The sequence below is a fragment of the Diabrotica undecimpunctata genome, chromosome 3 (genome assembly GCF_040954645.1).
Source record: "Diabrotica undecimpunctata isolate CICGRU chromosome 3, icDiaUnde3, whole genome shotgun sequence".
Taxonomy (NCBI): domain Eukaryota; kingdom Metazoa; phylum Arthropoda; class Insecta; order Coleoptera; family Chrysomelidae; genus Diabrotica; species Diabrotica undecimpunctata.
Genome location: NC_092805.1, coordinates 47,906,404 through 47,924,646, shown reverse-complemented (window position 1 = coordinate 47,924,646; position 18,243 = coordinate 47,906,404). Strand labels below are relative to the sequence as shown.

The 18,243-nt window shown below is 32.6% G+C and overlaps 1 protein-coding gene across 1 annotated transcript in view; it reads right to left on the bottom strand.

The window, feature by feature from the left end:
- The window catches only part of btv (dynein cytoplasmic heavy chain beethoven), a 344,345-nt gene that overhangs the window by 79,216 nt on the left and 246,886 nt on the right, over positions 1–18,243 (bottom strand). The window contains exons 44-49 of the mRNA XM_072524490.1: positions 11,163–11,340; positions 5,566–5,780; positions 4,847–5,080; positions 1,516–1,725; positions 1,101–1,314; positions 935–1,035 (exon numbers count right to left, since the gene is read on the bottom strand). Coding sequence (XP_072380591.1) covers positions 935–1,035; positions 1,101–1,314; positions 1,516–1,725; positions 4,847–5,080; positions 5,566–5,780; positions 11,163–11,340 — 1,152 coding nt within the window. The remainder of the gene's footprint in view (positions 1–934; positions 1,036–1,100; positions 1,315–1,515; positions 1,726–4,846; positions 5,081–5,565; positions 5,781–11,162; positions 11,341–18,243) is intronic.

Here is an 18,243-nt window from a genome sequence, read left to right as displayed (position 1 = left end):
CATTTTGCACGACGATACGGCCGCTTTAATTTAGATACCATGTCTAAATTCAATGTTAAAATCTCTTTCGCTTTTGGATTAAATTCCACCTTTTTGGATGATCTTAAGGGTTCTGGCCTACGACTTCCTTCAACGAAAACAAATCATCTTCATTGCTGAAGTGAAGTCGTTTTCTACTGCTTTTCATTATTTATAAAAATCAAAACAAATATACCTAACCACAAATGTAAAAAAACAGGTGCCACGTGTGCTAATAACATATGGATGTTGAAATTTTGTTAATCGGGTAAGATCCCTTTGTGCATTCGGTTACTTTCGTTTCGATAGGGATGCGTATGAACGTAACGTACCAGCCTGTTACGTTAGGTAATACGTATCTAGATATTATTAGTTCAACCATTAATGCGCATGTTTATATTATTATGTCAAAAAGATACGTTACGTATACGTATTTGCTTGCACAAAAACTCTCTATTGCCACAAAAACGGTAGTACTGGAGTACGATAAACGTGCAGAGACAGCCGCACTGAAAGGCTTAGAATAAATTATTACTTGGTATATAACCATTTGAAAGATTGAAAGAATTTTACAAAATGGTTGCTGTCCGCCACTTTAAATATCTACAGTTATATATCATCATAACATTTTACAAATGACATAATCCAGTGTTGTAAAAAAATTATTGTTTAAGTTTTTATGCTTCAGAAAGTAGTTTGATGAGGCGGACTTTGGAGGCGCACTGGATAAAGAATAAATATTATATAATAGTAACACAATTCCCGAATTAAGTATATTCTATCTTATCTATATTACCATTATAGTAAAACTTATTCTTTAATGATTAGTCAGAATATCAACAAAAAGATTTATTTATAAGTTACTTTTTTTTAATATTAAAAAATAAAATATATTTCGTTTTTATTTGTACATTACCTTCTTTCTTCTTCGGTTTCGCTTGACATGTAAGTAATATAAGCAGCCATTAACAAACAGTTATTTGGTAATTTATTAATTTCTTGGGAAAGCTCCTTCAACTGTAAATAGTGTTAACAAAAATACATGTTTATGAAACTAATAAACATGCCGAAAATGTTCTTACCTGAGTTTGCCACCTATGATATTCGTCTCCCAGTTTGTCAACAAGCCCTTCTGCTGCAGATAGTGTACTTTGAGCTTTGGTTAAGTCAATTTCGATTTCAGCTGCTTCTTTGGTGTATACTGATAATTGTTCCTTTAGCTTGGCAACAGTTGCATCTACGTCCAACAAACCTGCACTGAGCTCTCCAAGTTGGTGTTGTGAATTTGATAAATTTCTACAATAGTTTTTAGTCAACTGCTTTGTTTAAAGAAACAAAAACGATCAGATACATAATAGAAATTAAACACTTACTGTTATTAAACAGAAATGTAATATAAGTTAAAAACAATATATAACATAAAAAAATAAAACAAAATTAAGTGAAGAAAATAAAACCTTATTTTTACTTTAATTTTTGCAAGATAAGAATACTTACTCTTTTAATTTCATTTGTTCCTTCTCAAGAGGTTTAATTTTATCCAAAACGTAAGAGTATTTAACATTAGCAGCTACCCACGCTGCTAAAGGAGCAGCGGCTTGAGACGCTCGTTTGGCAGATTTTGGGTCAAAAGAATCACTTTTTGTAGACATTAATTTTTCTACGGCCTGTCTGTTTTCTTTACTTATTCTGTTAGCGTTAAAAGCCCTATAACAAGCAAAGTAAATAAAAGTTAATATATTCAAATGTACTCAGTTGCAAAAATTTAGATCCATGATATATTTCCCATTCATTGCCAGTTTTAAAACCTATGACTTCTATACATTATTACATTACTTTAAACATACATTATTTTTAATTTTTTTGGCATTTATTATAAACCATAATAATGTATGTTTTTGTTAAACTTTAAGTTGATAAGCAGCAAGAAATTAATTTGTTGTACTGATTTTAACAACCAGACCAATTTAGTATAAAAGCGCTTTGAGTTCAGTTTTCAACAATTTTAATTGTTTTAAAATGACAACACCAACGGATGATGCAATAGCCGTGGCTTTACTGCAAATGGTCGTAGCCAGTATTTTGTCGTCCAGGTGCTAGGTGTAAGTCATTGTGCTATTTTAAAAGCTATTCAGCGATTTAATAAAAACAGCAACTACGCTAAAAAGTCAGCATCAGGCCGTAGGGCAGCAACTTCCATCCACACTCGATAATCGATTTTTAATTTTCGTGTTTAGGAAATAGATATTTAACTTCAATTGAGCTAGCTAATCGCCTAAACAAAGTCCGAAATGTGGATGTCACTAGGTAAACAGTTCATCTTTAACTTTATGAAGTGAATTTAGTATTCAGAGGACCAACCCTATCTCCACAGCAATGAAGTATAATAAATAAACCCAGCAACCGCCTAAACTTGACACCTAAATAATCAGGGGTCGTAAACACCTGCTTGAAGGTATATTTACTACAACAATGACTCGTTTTTTTCGAATGAGTTTATATTTCTTTTTTAAAACGATATCTATAAAAAAAATACTAATTAGAAAAATTATATTTAAATGATTTTAATAATAAAACACAAAATATTCAATTGACATTATTAAGTATTCAGTAGAATGCATAATAATTTAACCCATCTTTTACCAAAGGTAAACAAAATTGATAAAATTTGACAAAATAAATTTTATTCTTGAATATGGTAGCTATTTTTTACCGATAAAATTTTAGAGATAATTGTTAACAGCACAAACAGAGAAATAGAAATTCAAAAATCAAAATTTACTTCGGAACAACGATACATACAAGAAACACATAAAGCAGAACTTATGGCTTTGTTTGGGATTTTATACTTTTCAGGACTTCTGCACAAAAAAAGCACATCTTTCCCTTGAAGATATCATCTGGTCAGAAAAATTTGGCTTAGCAATATTTCGCAATACACTGACAAAAAACCGGTTTGAATTTCTTTTAAACTGCTTGCGTTTTGATGACAAAACAACTCGAACAAAAAGAAAAACTGTCGATAAATTCGCACCAATAAGAGAAATATAAGATCTATTTATAGAAAACTGCGAAAGCTTGTATACTCCTTATGAATATGTAACTAGGGATGAGCAGCTATTAAACTTTAGGGGTCGCTGCCCATTAAAAATGTACTTACTTAGCAAACCAGACAAATATGGTATTAAAATTATTATGATGTGCGACGCCAAAACTAATTATATATGTTCTGTAATTCCTTATACAGAAAAAGATCCAAACAGAAGGCCTGAAGATGGTTCTATTCCAACGCAATATGTTATGAAACTATCGAAAACAATAGCAGGAACAAATCGTAACATAACAATAATTTCTATTTTCAAGATTTACTCTTTAATTTTTTTTGTGTCCCAATTTTCCGCATCTCTTTAAATTTCCTATTTATTTTCAAGTTGTGTTGGAAAAATTTGGTTTATACCAATTGGTTGAATACCATTTTTTTGGTATCATTTTATCATTCATAGGCGTTCTCAACGTGCTGTTCTGATGAGCTTTATTAAAGCGAAATACGTATAAACAGATACATAGACGCTTTGTACGTGAAATCAAATCTTGACTGTCTTTTTCATTTTATTCGGATCTACTCTGTATGAGTACAAGAAACCAATTCGCTACCAATTCGAAACCAAATTTTAGATTCCCCATGTCTCTATTAACATCTTTATCAACGTCTGCTTTGCCTTGCAATTTTTAGAAGGCTCAGATTAAGGCAGAAATCTGAATTGTGTTTCGAAACTATTTTACGGGTAAAATTAAATCTTAACTGACTATTATATATCTTTATTTACTCGTATTTTGAGAATTAGAAACTAGTTCATAAAAGGTTCTTATCTAGATGAATCGATACGATGTGAAATGCAATTTTAGATTTCTAATGTCGGTTTATTTATCGTCTGTTTGATTGACTGTTTGTTATACCGTAGAAGTCATATATTTAAGTAAAAAACTGAATTTTGGCTTAGAACAAGTAGAAATCTTCGGATCTTTACTTTTTGCTTTATTCTTAGGCGCCACCTTATGAATCTTTAGGAAGTTATTTTATTATTACTTCCTTTGACGAAACATTTTATTTTACGTTTAGAGCTTCCTACTGAGGAATTCTGATAATTAGTTTGTGTGGTATTGCCAATTCAGCCAATATATTGTAGACTTTGTTCCTTTTGACTGAGTCGTATGTCTGTTTGAAATCTACAAACACGTTGTGAATATCAATGTCATGTTCCCAAGATCTGCATTTATTCTGCATTTTCTTATTGACTGCATAGGTGTTCTATTCTCGGACACTTTAACCTTCTTTTGAAAAAAGGAAAACTGTGTCACTGCAGAAGGTGCTCAACCTTAATCAAGTCGTTCTAACCACAAAATATTTACTATTTGGGAAATACTTTTGCAAAGAATTGGCACAATTCCAAAAATCATTAAGACCGAATATTAGGTTATAAAAAATAATATTTTTTAAATATGTAACATGAATCAAAAAAAGATTTAGTGTAAATAGGCAAAAACGTAATAGAAGATAAAAAAATGATAGCAAAATACGATCCGTTCACCTACCACATAAACTAGCAAAAGAAATAATCAGCATATGTAAAAAAAGTTGTCTTCGTACTACCCACTACGTTTTTGTTAACGACAAATATATTCAAATATATTATGTATCCTTATCCTTTTTTTTTAATAATACGAAGAAAATTTTGAAAATAACTTTCGAAAAGGTAAATAATATTTAAGATGTTATTTATATTAACAGTTTATCTGTTTTCCAACAACTTATTAAAACGTCACTCACCTGATATCCTCTTTTACACCTCTTTTTGAGAGGAATGACTTCATGCTGTTCCAAGAAGTATCCTGGGTTCCCATTAATCTTAACACCCCTTCCAAAATATCCCTTATTATTTCTGGAGGAGCTCGCAGTGATCTTATTTCTGATAAGGACTCAGATTTAATATTTCCTACGGCTGATCTAGCTTCTTCCATTAAAGGTTCAACGTCAGCAAGTTCTGCCTCTATATCTTTTTTTCTAAACAAAAAAAGTATTTATTAGGGTTTAAAATGCAAATAAAATAATTGTGGTGCTTTAGTCGGTTTTTATTTTTCAAATCACCTGACTGAAAAATTATGTTTTCGTTCCTTAGTAGCTGATATTTGCTTATTCATTTTGTATTCTTAAATAAAAAATAAATAACTATATTATAGTATATTCTGTAGAGGTCTTAAATAATGAAAATCCAAATTAATTACATATTTTTAAAACAGGTATAGGATCTATCGACTGAAGACGGTGTAGGTATGTATGTATATATGTGTATTTGGTGTATGTGTGAGTGTGTGTAGTCAAAGAACTACAGTTTTTACATTTTTAAACTTTTTAAAAATAAACATAAGCAATACCAAAATATGCTAAAATATAAATGTACCTAAATAAAATATTTTAAAAAATATAAAAATAGTATAATAAAAGAGTCATGTCAAAAAAGGGCTAAAACATTTAATAAAAAATAGTACCTCCGTTCCAACTGAACATTTTCCTCTTCAGTTTTGCCTTTTAAGACTTCCATTTCCTCTTTGTGAACGTTGGCATTTTTCATGGTGTTGCTTATCATGTCTAAGGCTGAATTAGCTTTGGATTGTTTTTCAGCTAGTTTTTCTTGCTTTTCAATCGCATCTTGTTTTAAGTCTTTTACCAAACTCTCCGCTTCAGTAAGTTTGGACACCCCAGCCTAATAAATACAGTTATAAAATAATATATTATTTTAAAATAATCCCCATACAAATACGATGGGGATAAAAAATATAGGACATAATATTTAAAAAAAAGGTGAATTTTTGCGCCAGGCCTATAAAAAATCATGTAATAGGGATATATTTTATTGAGGAAAACTTAACTGCTTCTCGTTATCTGGCATTTTTTCCTGATTATCTGATGCCACAGCTAAATCAGCTATTTGCAAAATAGAAATGATTTGTGCTGTAAACAGGATAGGGTTCATCCACTCTACCGTGTTAAGGTACGAAATTACTTAAATATTACGTTTTTCCAGATAAATGGATAAGAAAAAGGGGATTCAGTCGAATGGCCACCAAGGTATCCAGATTTGACTCCACTAGACTGTTTTAAGATGATTTTAAATACCAAAGTGTATTAAAGTGGACTGAATAATGTAAAAGAGTTGAAGGACCACATCAGAACCAAAATTGCAGAAATAAATTCTGAAGTCATCGAAAACGTTAGGAAATAATTTATTGCCCGGCTTTCCCATTATATCATTGTTGACGGTCGTTACTTTAAATATTTCTTATAATACCCGTCATTACCTCAACACTAATGATATAATGTCTAACACATAATAAAGCAATTGATGGCCATTCAAAAATTAAAATTAATGTATTTTAAGATTCTTTAAAAGTCGTCTGCTTCTGAAATAATGAATTTATTCCATATTTTTGCATCATACTTAAGCACATAATTTTGTATAACCCTGTAGGAATAAGTATTTACACAGAACATCGTTGCAAAAACGAGTAGGAGACCTTTTAAATAAGGCATCTCGTGACCTTGGTTTCTATTTAAAAAATTCGTCGATTACGTCATTACGCTAACACTAACATTAAAGTCGTCTGCTTCTGAAATAATGAATTTATTCCATACTTTTGCGTCATACTTAAGCACATAATTTTGGTTAGCTCTGTAGGAATTAATATTTAAACAAAACATCGTTGCAAAAACGAGTGGGAGACCTTTTAAATAAGACATCTCGTGACCTTGGTTTCTATTTCAAAAAATCGTCGATTACGTCATTAGGCCAACACTAAGGACATAATGTCTAACACATATCGACGGCTTAGGGACACAAAAATGTAACTAAGTTGTTTCCGTTAGGACATGTCCACACCATTGAACTTACCTTAGTGAGTTCTTTTGAGTGACACATAACTATATTTCTCCAAACACCTCAAACCCCAGTAAGGAGTTTTCTTCACTACATTTCTTACCAATCCTTTGGTGTCACAGAAATGTAAGTGGTGTTACATTTCTGTGATACTATGTTTTTGTACCATAAATAAGATAATATTGAGTTAAATTTTTATAGCACAAATTTTATTACACTGAACGGTTACAGGTGGTGACAGTGGATTTGATAATTTATTTCCTATATTTGGCAGCGTGGCCCGTTCTTTTTCCTGTTATGTTGGCGTAAACACGTGAATCAGTTTTAAGTTAATTTTTGTAGAGATCTGTTTTATAATTTTATTATTAAGCAATAATGGATTCAAGACGGAAGAAGTTAGTTGTGTTAGCTCTTAATAATTCTGTACGAGATGATAAAAAAAATATTCATAATTTACCGCTCTCCTCACAAGTGACATATTCAAATAGTGCCTCACATGTTTCTACTAGTGAATCTGATGTATCAGGATATGAGTAATGTGAGGATATCATTTTTAGCTAAACCGACACCTAAAACAGACGTGAGGAATAAAGGAAGCATTATATTAAAGCCGAATATGAATGCAGTGGGTACCACTAATGGTAGTGTCGGTTCGCAACGTAAAAGAAAACAAAAAGGTTAATCCAAGTACTTAGATGAATAATATGTAAGAGGTTAATACAGACTGATAAGTCTTATATTTCTATACGAGGCAAAAATGTTACTGCGAGGCGTGTAATACTAAAGGATTGTTCTACATGCTCCAAAAAATGTAAAAGTAAACGTAATGAAAAATTTAGGCAGCGTTATCACTGTTCATTTTGAAATGACCTTGGAAATCTTGAAAAGCAAAAACAGTATATTTCTTCTTTAGTTGAAGTTAAACCAAAAAGTTCAGTTACAAGAAATATTGAGAATTAACGACGCTCAAAGCCATCCATCCAATGGCGCTACAGCCCAAATCGGGCCTTGGCCTCCTTCAACAGGCTTCTCCAACCATCTCTATTTACCGCTGTTCTTTATCATGAACGCGTTCCCAGGCAGTTCCTGGCATCCTCATCGACTTCATCTTCCCATCTCTTTTTAGGTCTTCCAACAGGTCTTTTTCCCTGCATTCTTGCATTTAATAATTTTCTGGGGATTCTATTCTCATGCATGCGGACCACGTGCCCTGCCCATCGTAATCTCTGCAGTTTAGTATGTTGTGCTAGAGGTGGTTCGCTATATTGCTCGTATATTTCTCTATTGTACCTAATTCGCCAGTTGTTGTTTTCACTTATTGGGCCCAGGATCCTACGTAATATTTTTCTTTCAAACACATCTAATGCATTGGCAGATTTCTGTGTCACCACCCATGTTTCGCAACCATAACTTACTATGGGCCTGATTATTGTTTTATAGACCCGGAGTTTTGTTTTCCGGTGTACGTCTCGCGATTTGAATATGTGGCCCATCGCGAAATAGGCTTTATTTGCCAGCACAAGCCTTCTATTTATTTCCGGTTCTTCTTCATTGCTTGCGACCAGATCCATTCCTAGGTATGTGAATCTATTTACATGTTCTATATCGTCAATAAAGTGTTGTTGCACCGGTCTATTTGATCTGGTTTGTATGAGTAGTTTTGTTTTATTTGTATTTATTGCTAGCCCTAGTGCTTCTGCACTCTGTTTCAACTCAACGTAGGTTTCTTCCGCTGCATTCATTGTTCTGCTCATTATGTTTATGTCATCTGCATATGCTGCTAATTGGGTAGACTTGTTTGTAAGTATGTTATTTCCGCTCACCGTCAACCGTCTAATTACATATTCCAGAACAAGATTAAAGAGCGTTGGAGCTAGTCCGTCGCCTTGTTTCAGTCCTTGCGTTATCGTAAACGCATCAGTGATATGTCCCTGGATACATACCTGTGCTTCTGTTTCGTCAAACGACGCTCAAATACCCAATAGTATTATTTAGTAAAAGAGGGTGATAAAATCCAAGTTTGTTAGGAATTTTTTCTTGCCACATTCAACATATCACAAACCTTTGCTAAATATACTGAAAAATAGATCGGATTGTCATGTTGTTCAGACTAATAAAAGAGGTCATTCCCCTGAAGTCACAAGATCTGAAAACGCTAGAGAATTTATCAGAAGCCATATTAGATCTCCTACAGTCTGCTAACTATCTATTAGATCTATCTACAGACAGGACCTTAGCGTACAAAAAATGTATGATTGTTTTTTTCAAAAATGCAACAAAGAGAAGATAGTGCTTGAGAAATCGTGGTTGTATACACAAATTTTTCCCAATGACTTTTATTTAAAGTTTTAATTCTCAAGAAAAGACATGTGTGTTATATAATTTAGATATCAAAATGCAACTGAAGATGAAAAGACAGAACTGCATGAGAATTATGAACAACATATCAACAGGAAAAATGATGCAAAAGAATTGGCGGATGCGTTTGCAAACAAAATAAATTTTGTTCAATTTGATCTGGAGGCCCTTTCACAAATACTTAAGCAATATTTTACAAAAGACGACTGGCCGTGTAAAATTTTAATGTTTACGATGTCAGGACCAGAAACGCTACTAATTACATGTGGCATAAGGGAGTGGCTGGTAGAGGTTCGATTAAAGTGTCATCTATCTTGTCCTTATAATATCTACAAAAAATTGCGATGATTAAGAGTTTGTTTTAAAGAGTGACACGTGTGGTAATCAAAATATAATGTAAATGTATCTGCTCTGTTGATTTATGCTGTTCAGACATTAGAGATTCCAAAAATAATCATAGCTTTTTTTGAGTCTGGCCAATCGATGATAAGTACGACTCAGTCCATGGACATATTGAGACAGAATAAAAAAATGTTGACATATTTGACCCCACGGGGTGGTACTCCCTTGTAAAAATGACGTCAAAGAAATTAAAATGTACACGAGATTGGACAGGAAAATATTTATAACTTCAAAATTGTTGGCTCAATTATAATAAAAAATAGACAAGTCGACATTCATGGTCGTAGTATAAATTGAATATAATTAACATGGCTACAGTACAGAAAAGACAATAATAAAAATATTATATTTTTTTAAATACAACAAGCAAAATGAAAATTGCGTATCTATTGAGGTTACCCGAAAGGAAACTAGGAAATTTTCCACGCCAAACTTAACTACGGCATAAAAGGATCATGGAAAATAAAAGAGAAACAATATAAGGATTTAGAAGAGCTGTACAATAAAGGTATAATTCCTTCCCAGTATCATCTCTTCTATAAGTCTTTGCTCACCAACAATAAGAACAATCAATCAGATGGGCACAGTAATTGATATAATTAAGATTAATGTATGAAAATGTTTTGAAAGTTGTTTAATAAAAAAAAAACAAATGATACATTAATAAAACTGTTTATTACGGCCCATTATTTCTATTTTGTGATTTTATTTAAAAAATTTGGTAACCCTCAGTTGTGAAATTAGATTATAATGCTACAGCAACAAGGAATTACAAATAAATTACTGATACCGAACAGTAAGTCTTTAGACTTTTCAGTCCAGGTAGACAAAAATGTATTGCTGCTACTTTTTCTAATTTTTGTTATTTTGAGAACACAATTCATCCATTGTTACGCATGATTGTATTACTGTTAATTAACAAATCGGAACAAAACATTTGAGAATAACCTACAGGTCATTACAAAATGCAAATCATTTTAAAAAAAACCTTAAAAATACGCTTTGCTGAAAAATAGTCATTTCTGAAATACAATTTTGTGATCCTAAGCCCACAATATATACCAATTGATGACTATTCAAAATTTAAAATGGGCTTGTAAAAATCGCCTGTTTCTAAAATATAGAAATATATCTAAAAATATGAACGAAAATTTTATTTTAAGGTTCTAGTCATTGGTTTAGGACAGAATGAGAGAAACTTTATGTTAATATCTAGCTTTGGCAAAATTTGTCTGCTTCTTCAGTATCCCGAAGAAGCAAATTAATTTTGAAAGCCATCCATTGGATTTGTACAAGCTGATAGAGGGATTCAGAAATTAAGTTATTGTGTAAGAGCTCCGTTAAGAACGGAGCTCTTACACAAATATTTATTAATTTTCAATTAAATTTAAATATTTTTTAGGTGATTAAAAGAGCAAATTTAATAAGTATATCAACGACAATTTTACTTACTTTGAGCTTTCTTTGTTTTGATTTAATACCGTCGATTTTCTCTGTGAATAGTTTTCCATACAATTTTATAAAGGAAATATATCTGGATGGCGTATTTATTAAAGATTGGGTAGCATTGTAAAAAAATGAGAAACTTTGACCAGGAATATCAAGACATCCTTCATCAATTGATATGTTCCTGAAATAAATATAGCGAAATTAAAAAAGCAGAGACAAACTAGATTACGTTTTTATTATTTTAGTATTATACTATTATAATATTATAACATAATAAAATTTATAATAGTAGATTCAACGAAATTTCTTTACAAATTACAACTGGGGTCAAAATTATAAAATGTATATCGAGAAAATAAGCGGGAGAATTATACCACCAACTTAAAAAATGCATTTATGAGGCTGCAAGTGAAGCTTTGGAGTATAAAGGAAAACATGAAACAAAAAAGTAAGAATGGTAGTCGGAGAATATGCAAACGTTAGTAAACAAGAAGAAAACTGCTTATCACAAATGGACGTCAACGAAAAAGAAGGAAGATTACAAGGGACATAAAAAATTTAATCGAGATGTAAATAGAGAAGTAGTGAAAAGTAAAAACAAGATATGGGATTAAAGATGTGCAAAGGTGGATAAGTATATGGGTGGAACAAGTGTTGGGCAGGCGTGGAAGGTGATAAATTCTCTCCGGTGGGAAGAAAAGAAAAAATCTAACTTACAGTTGTTAATAGATCTGAAACAGTGGAAACACCATTATGAGGTCTTACTGGCAGAGGATAGATGTAAATTCCAAGAGATAGAAATGGAAGAAATATCCGAACATACACAAATAATTGAGATAATAACCGGAGAGTTAAGCGATGCCCACAAAATATCGAAAAATGGTAAAGCAGCAGGACCTGGAGACATCCCAATTGAGTTGGTAAAGTATGAACGAAATATATTACATAAGATGTTGGTTCAACCATTTACTAAATGCTAAAAAGAACACAATATCCCTGATGATTGAAATGTTAAATACATCAGCTTAATATTCAAGAAATAGGATAAACGCAAATGCTCTAATTATAAGGGAATGCTCTAAGGGAATAACTGTTATAAGCTCAGTGGAGAGGTTGTACGGTCGAATATTAAAAGACAGAATAGAATCAGAATACGAAGACATAGAAGAACAAAATAGATTTCGTGCAGGAAGATCGCGCACTAATGGTATATTCGTTCTGCAGCCGGTAATCGAAAAACGAAAGGCAAGGAATCTATCTACCCACCTATTGTTTGTAGATTTAAAAAAGACATACAAAACGGTACCTTTGAAAAAACTGTTTTGAACATTGACGAAAGTAGGTCTCAGTAGAAAATATGTGGATGCTATCGCAAATATATACAAAATTGCAAGAAGTGTCGTTAAAGAAGGAAACTTTATATCTGAATCATTTTTAATAATAAAGGGGCTTAAACAAGGATGTTGTCTATCTCCGACCTTATTTAAAATATATATTTAATTATCTCTAGAGCAGTGGAGGAAACAAGTATCCGGAATGGGAATAGACATAGGCAGTGGTAAATGTCTAACAACTTTATTTTTCGCAGATGATCAGGTAGTCGTAGCGAATGATAAGGAAGACATGGACTACATGTTTAGAAAACTAAAGAAAGAGTATCTTAAAATAGTAGATGATGAAGAAGATTCAGAGTTAGAAATTAGGAACACAAAAACATGTGAACAAGCAATGAATAGAAATATCTCGGATCTATAATATCTAAAGAAGGAACTACCAAAAGAGACATCGAAAATAGAACGCAGCAGGGAAATAAACGGTAAACATTCTAAATTCTCTACAAGACATTAGACGATAAACGAAATCCACAATCTATCAAACCTTGGTAGAGCCTAATATGACTTATGAGGCAGAAGTTTGGTATATTTTGAAAAAAGATGGAAAAAAAATAGAAGTAGTAGAAATTAATTTTCTAAGGAAAGCGTGTAGTGTATCCAAAAAAGATCATATCAGGAATGAAGATATTAGAAGGAGGACAAATACTGTATGTTCTAGTGTGAACAAAATTGAAACGAGACAACTAGAGTAGTATGGTCACGTGAAGCGAATGAATAAAGATAGATGGCCAAAGAAAGCTTTAAATTACATACGACAACAAAGCGGAAGAAGGGAAAGGCCTTCAGATGCCTGGGAAGAAGATATACGGCACATAATAAGAGATAGAGCTATTAAAGAAGACGAATGGATGGACAGAAAACGATGGTGGTCGAAATGCGAGAAGCAACAGAGGCTGTAGACACCTCGCTTATATATATATATATATATATATATATATATATATATATATATATATATATATATATATATATATATATATATAGTAATATAATTTTAGTATTTTTAGTAGGTATTTTGATATAGTTTAAACGTATCAAAAACAGTATCAAATTAAAATTGAAGCTGATATGTAAAGAAAGAGTAAATAACATTATTTCAACATAAAAATTATCTTCACGATATAAAAAGCTAGAATAGTAATCTATTTGTTACTGTTTATTCAAAAAGTAAAAATATACAAAAGGAAAAAGAATTTTTAATCTAATTCAAGCAAATTTTAAATCATTTAAACCACCAAATATATTATATAAAATATACAACCACCATTTTTAGATGCTTTAATAATAAAGAAGGAGGACGGACACATAGGATAAACAGTACAAACCAAAAACCAACACATATTGACAGATTCTATACGCAGATTCACATTACCATCCCACACAATTACATTAGGTCAATAAAACCCTAATTACAGGATCTAAAAGACTAACAGACGAAGGGCATCAAAATAAAGAGATTCATAATGTAAAAACAGCGTTAAGAAACAACGGCTTCTTAACATATACCATCAAAAAAGCTTAGAATTCTCAAAGAAGAATTAAGGAACCAACAGACGATGAAAAACCGAAAAACCATTTTACTATAGGTAAAGGGCACAGCAGAGAAAATAGGATGAGTACTAAGAAGACACAAAATAAAAACGATATTTAATACCGACAGCTCAACTATTTTATCAAAAATATCGTTAGAAAATCAAGGAAAATACGAGATTTCATGCGGAGACTGTAACAAATGGTAAATCGGACAGACCAATCGAAGAATCCGTGTTAGACGAGAACAACATCAAAATGGCATCGAAATAAGGAAGATGTCGTCCCATGCACAACATGTCTCCAAGAGAGTCAAGATTCCGCAGATAAGTCACTAGAGGACAACAACTTCTCACGCTAGCCTGGATTTTGAATTGGTTACTGAACTGTGTTGGAGTTCTATTACTCAGGATTCCCAGATAAAGAGCATTTGGCTAATATTGTGCACCTATCGGAATTAAGTGCTTAGGGTCTGGAGCATTGGAGCGCAGTGGAGTGTCCTGGTTTAATAGTACACATGGTGCAATAAAATGACTCCCTTGATCACCAGACTTAACTCCCCTAGATTTTTATTTTTGTGCAATGGTAATGACCAATTTGTACAGGCATGAATTCGAGAGAGCGCGAACTTTAAGTAAATAAGACAAAAGTTAGTGAAACCTAGCCAGAACAAATACACAAACACCAAATAATCCCTAATATTTTTAATTAATAGACGTAACTTGTCGCCAGACAAGTTACGTCTTACGTCAAATTAATAGACGTAACAGATAAGACCAAATTTATGATAGTATCAAGGAGTCCAATAAATAATGAACAACTAACTCTTGGTGGACAGCAAATAGAGAGAGTGACAAAATATAAATATCTGGGAGCTTACATCAACACAGAATTAGATCCAGACCAAGAGATCCGGGTACGAATAGAAATGGCAAGGGCAGCGTTCTTAAAATTCAAACAATTGTTCTGTGACAAAAATCTGAATATTGCGCTGAGACTGAGGTTTGTTGAATGTTACGTCTGGTCGCAACTATTGTACGGGGTAGAAACATGGACACTAAAAGCGCAAATAGTTAAAAATATTGAAGCCTTTGAACTTTGGATATACCGGAGAATGTTGAGAATCCCATGGACTGCCAGGGTCACCAATGAGGAAGTGCTGAGAAGAATGGGTCGAGACAAAAAATTGTTGAGAACGATAAAAGTACGCAAGACTGCATACCTTGGACACATACTAAGAAATAATAAATATAGTCTTCTGCAGGTCACCATGCAGGGTAGAGTCGATGGCAAAAAGGGAATAGGTAGAAAGAGGAAGTCATGGCTGCGAAATATTCGATACTGGACAAACATGACTGTAGACGAATTATTCCACGTTGCAAAAGATAGAGAAGCCTTTAAAAATGTGGTCGCCAACCTCCGTTAATGGGGACGGCATAGGAAGAAGAAGAAGAACTTGTCGCCAATATTAATCTTAACTGAGTACAGTCTACTGTAAATGATAAGTATGTACTAATATTAATAATAAAATTAATTTTACTTGTAAAGGTGAGTCTCCACTATGTTCGCACGCTCTGCGATCCTCTAACTGCTTCAATGGATACGACATGCGCTCTATATACGAAACACGCCACCTCCTTATGCGCTCCACAGTTTTCAACGAACCTTTGAGTAAACATGTAGTCATCATTAGTTGCTAGTGTAGTGAATACTTTATTTCATAACTTTTCGAATACTATATTAAAAGCCCTTTTCGCTCTTGCTCGTCTGCAGTGTTTTATTTTGTACCAATTAATAATTCTCCAGTTACCTACCTTTCCCAGTCACACTGCCGTTTTTGTTTTGATTTCTCTCTTAGAAATCCCGAAAGCAGAATTTTTACCGTATTTATGCCTATTTGCATGTCCATACCTCTTTTGATTTCCACTCAGCCGTCTTCTTTTAAATTTTTATTTTTGAAATCCTTATCCTAGGGATAGTTTGGGTACAACCTAATTAGATTTAAATATTTTTCTTCCAACAACTCCATTTACCAAAGCCTTGAGCGTGATATACGACACGTACGCATTTCGTGATATCTTTCTTGCGTCCACGAACAGACTGAGCTTGCGTATCTATTATGTGGAGCAGAATGGTGGAGCGCAAAAGGTTCGCGAATATAGTGAATACCCATCTTTACAGAAAGCTACGAAATGAATTCGATTAGTGGAGCAGCCCCCCACACGAAGGTGAGGTCGCTATTGAGACGCTGCCATTTTATCGATTTTCCCAAATTTGATTGTCTTAGCACATTTTTCAGATTTTAAAATGCTATAATAGACGACAATGGTCAAATAAAAACAATAAGTTCGTCAATAATTTAAGCCTCTTCTGAGGGGGAAATATAATAATCCATGGCATAAATTAGTATTATAATTAAAGGCATTCAAATATAAAATGCACCCTACCTTATCCTAAATTAATTCCTACCTGTTTAATAAAGTATTTGGTACTGTTTCAATGGTATGACTACTCCATTCTGACTGCCAGATTATACTACAATTTTGTGTAAATGCTGGACAGTTTTGAATAATGTTCCATAAGTTTACATTGTCAATGTCAAGACATATAATAATATGCAGATTTTTTTTTATTCCTAAAAAATTAATGTTGGAGTTTATACCAATAAACCTCGTATAAATAGAGTACTAATCAAGTATCTGGTATCTACAAGTACAATGGTACTTATAGATGCCAGCTACGTTACGGAAATTATTATTTTATAAATATTTTATGTTAAAATCTTGAATATGTTGCCTGTGTGAATTCATTTTAAATTAGGTAAAAGAAATATGAATAAGAGAGTAAAAACCGATAATTAACAAGTTAAAATTATCACTAAAGTAATTATAGTGATTGTTTAAGTGCAGGAAATCATACGTAAGTAAAGAAAACTTTGATGTTCTTTGATTGCATGATAATAAACTGAATAAATTATTGTCCTAACTAACCTAACAATTTGGTTAAAAGAAAAAGAACAATTATCAAAATCTGGTTGCTCGTCAAAGCAACTAAAACAGATCCGTACTCAGCCGAATTGATGAAACCGAATAATCGAAAACGACGAAAATGAATAGTAATAGCGGCAATGTTATTATTGAGACTGAGAACTCACCAAACACTAAAAAATACTCCACAGCATTGATTCACTCACCAACAACTTTTCCTAGCAAAGATCAGGCAATTATCTTTTCTGCAATAGAGGGCTTCAAATTACAAGATTATTTACTAGAACTGGGACCACTTGTAGATCCAAAAAAACATAATTTTTTCATCCAGAATTTTAAACAATCGTGTTTGTGTATACTTATCAAGTAAATCAGCTGTAGACAAATTTTTAAAAGAACATAATTCTATTAAGATTAATAACACAGTAATACCAGTACGAAAGCTAGTTACCCCGTTACAAAGACTTGTTCTATCCAACATAAGTCCCACAATTCCACATAATTTATTGGAAACCGAGTTAAAAATCATTGGATTACAGCTAATGTCACCCCTTACATTCTTACGAATTGGAGCAACCGATCCAGCGTATAGTCACATACTTAGTTTTCGAAGGCAGATGTACATATCTCCTCCAGAAGATAGTTTCCAAATTCCCGATACACTAGAAATTAATCATGATAACTTAAAATATCGCATATTTCTTACAACAGATTCATTATGCTATAAGTGCAAGCAACCAGGACATTTTGCATCTCAATGTGCCGGCCTTCAACTCCAAACTTCAACTTCTTCATATACTAGATCACAATAAGAAAGTTCCTCTCTAAACCATTCCTTAGACAGCGATAATGTAGGTGAATCTATATCAAATACTACTAACCCTGAAATGATATGTAAACAAACACCAATTACTCCTACATTTAATGAGCCCAATCCCGACATACCCGCTTCTTTTGAATTTCAAACAACTCCGATAACTAAACCTAAGACCTCCAAATGAAATTTATCTGAAATTGCAACACCTAGCCCAGAAGATACAACAGATATTACTAATTCCTCAGAACCAAAATCTTACTTTCCAACACCTGTTCCAAAAGTTCCAAAGAAAAAGTTGAAGTCGAAAGATAAACCCTCATTAGAATTTCGAGAATTGCCCCAAAAGATAACCAATT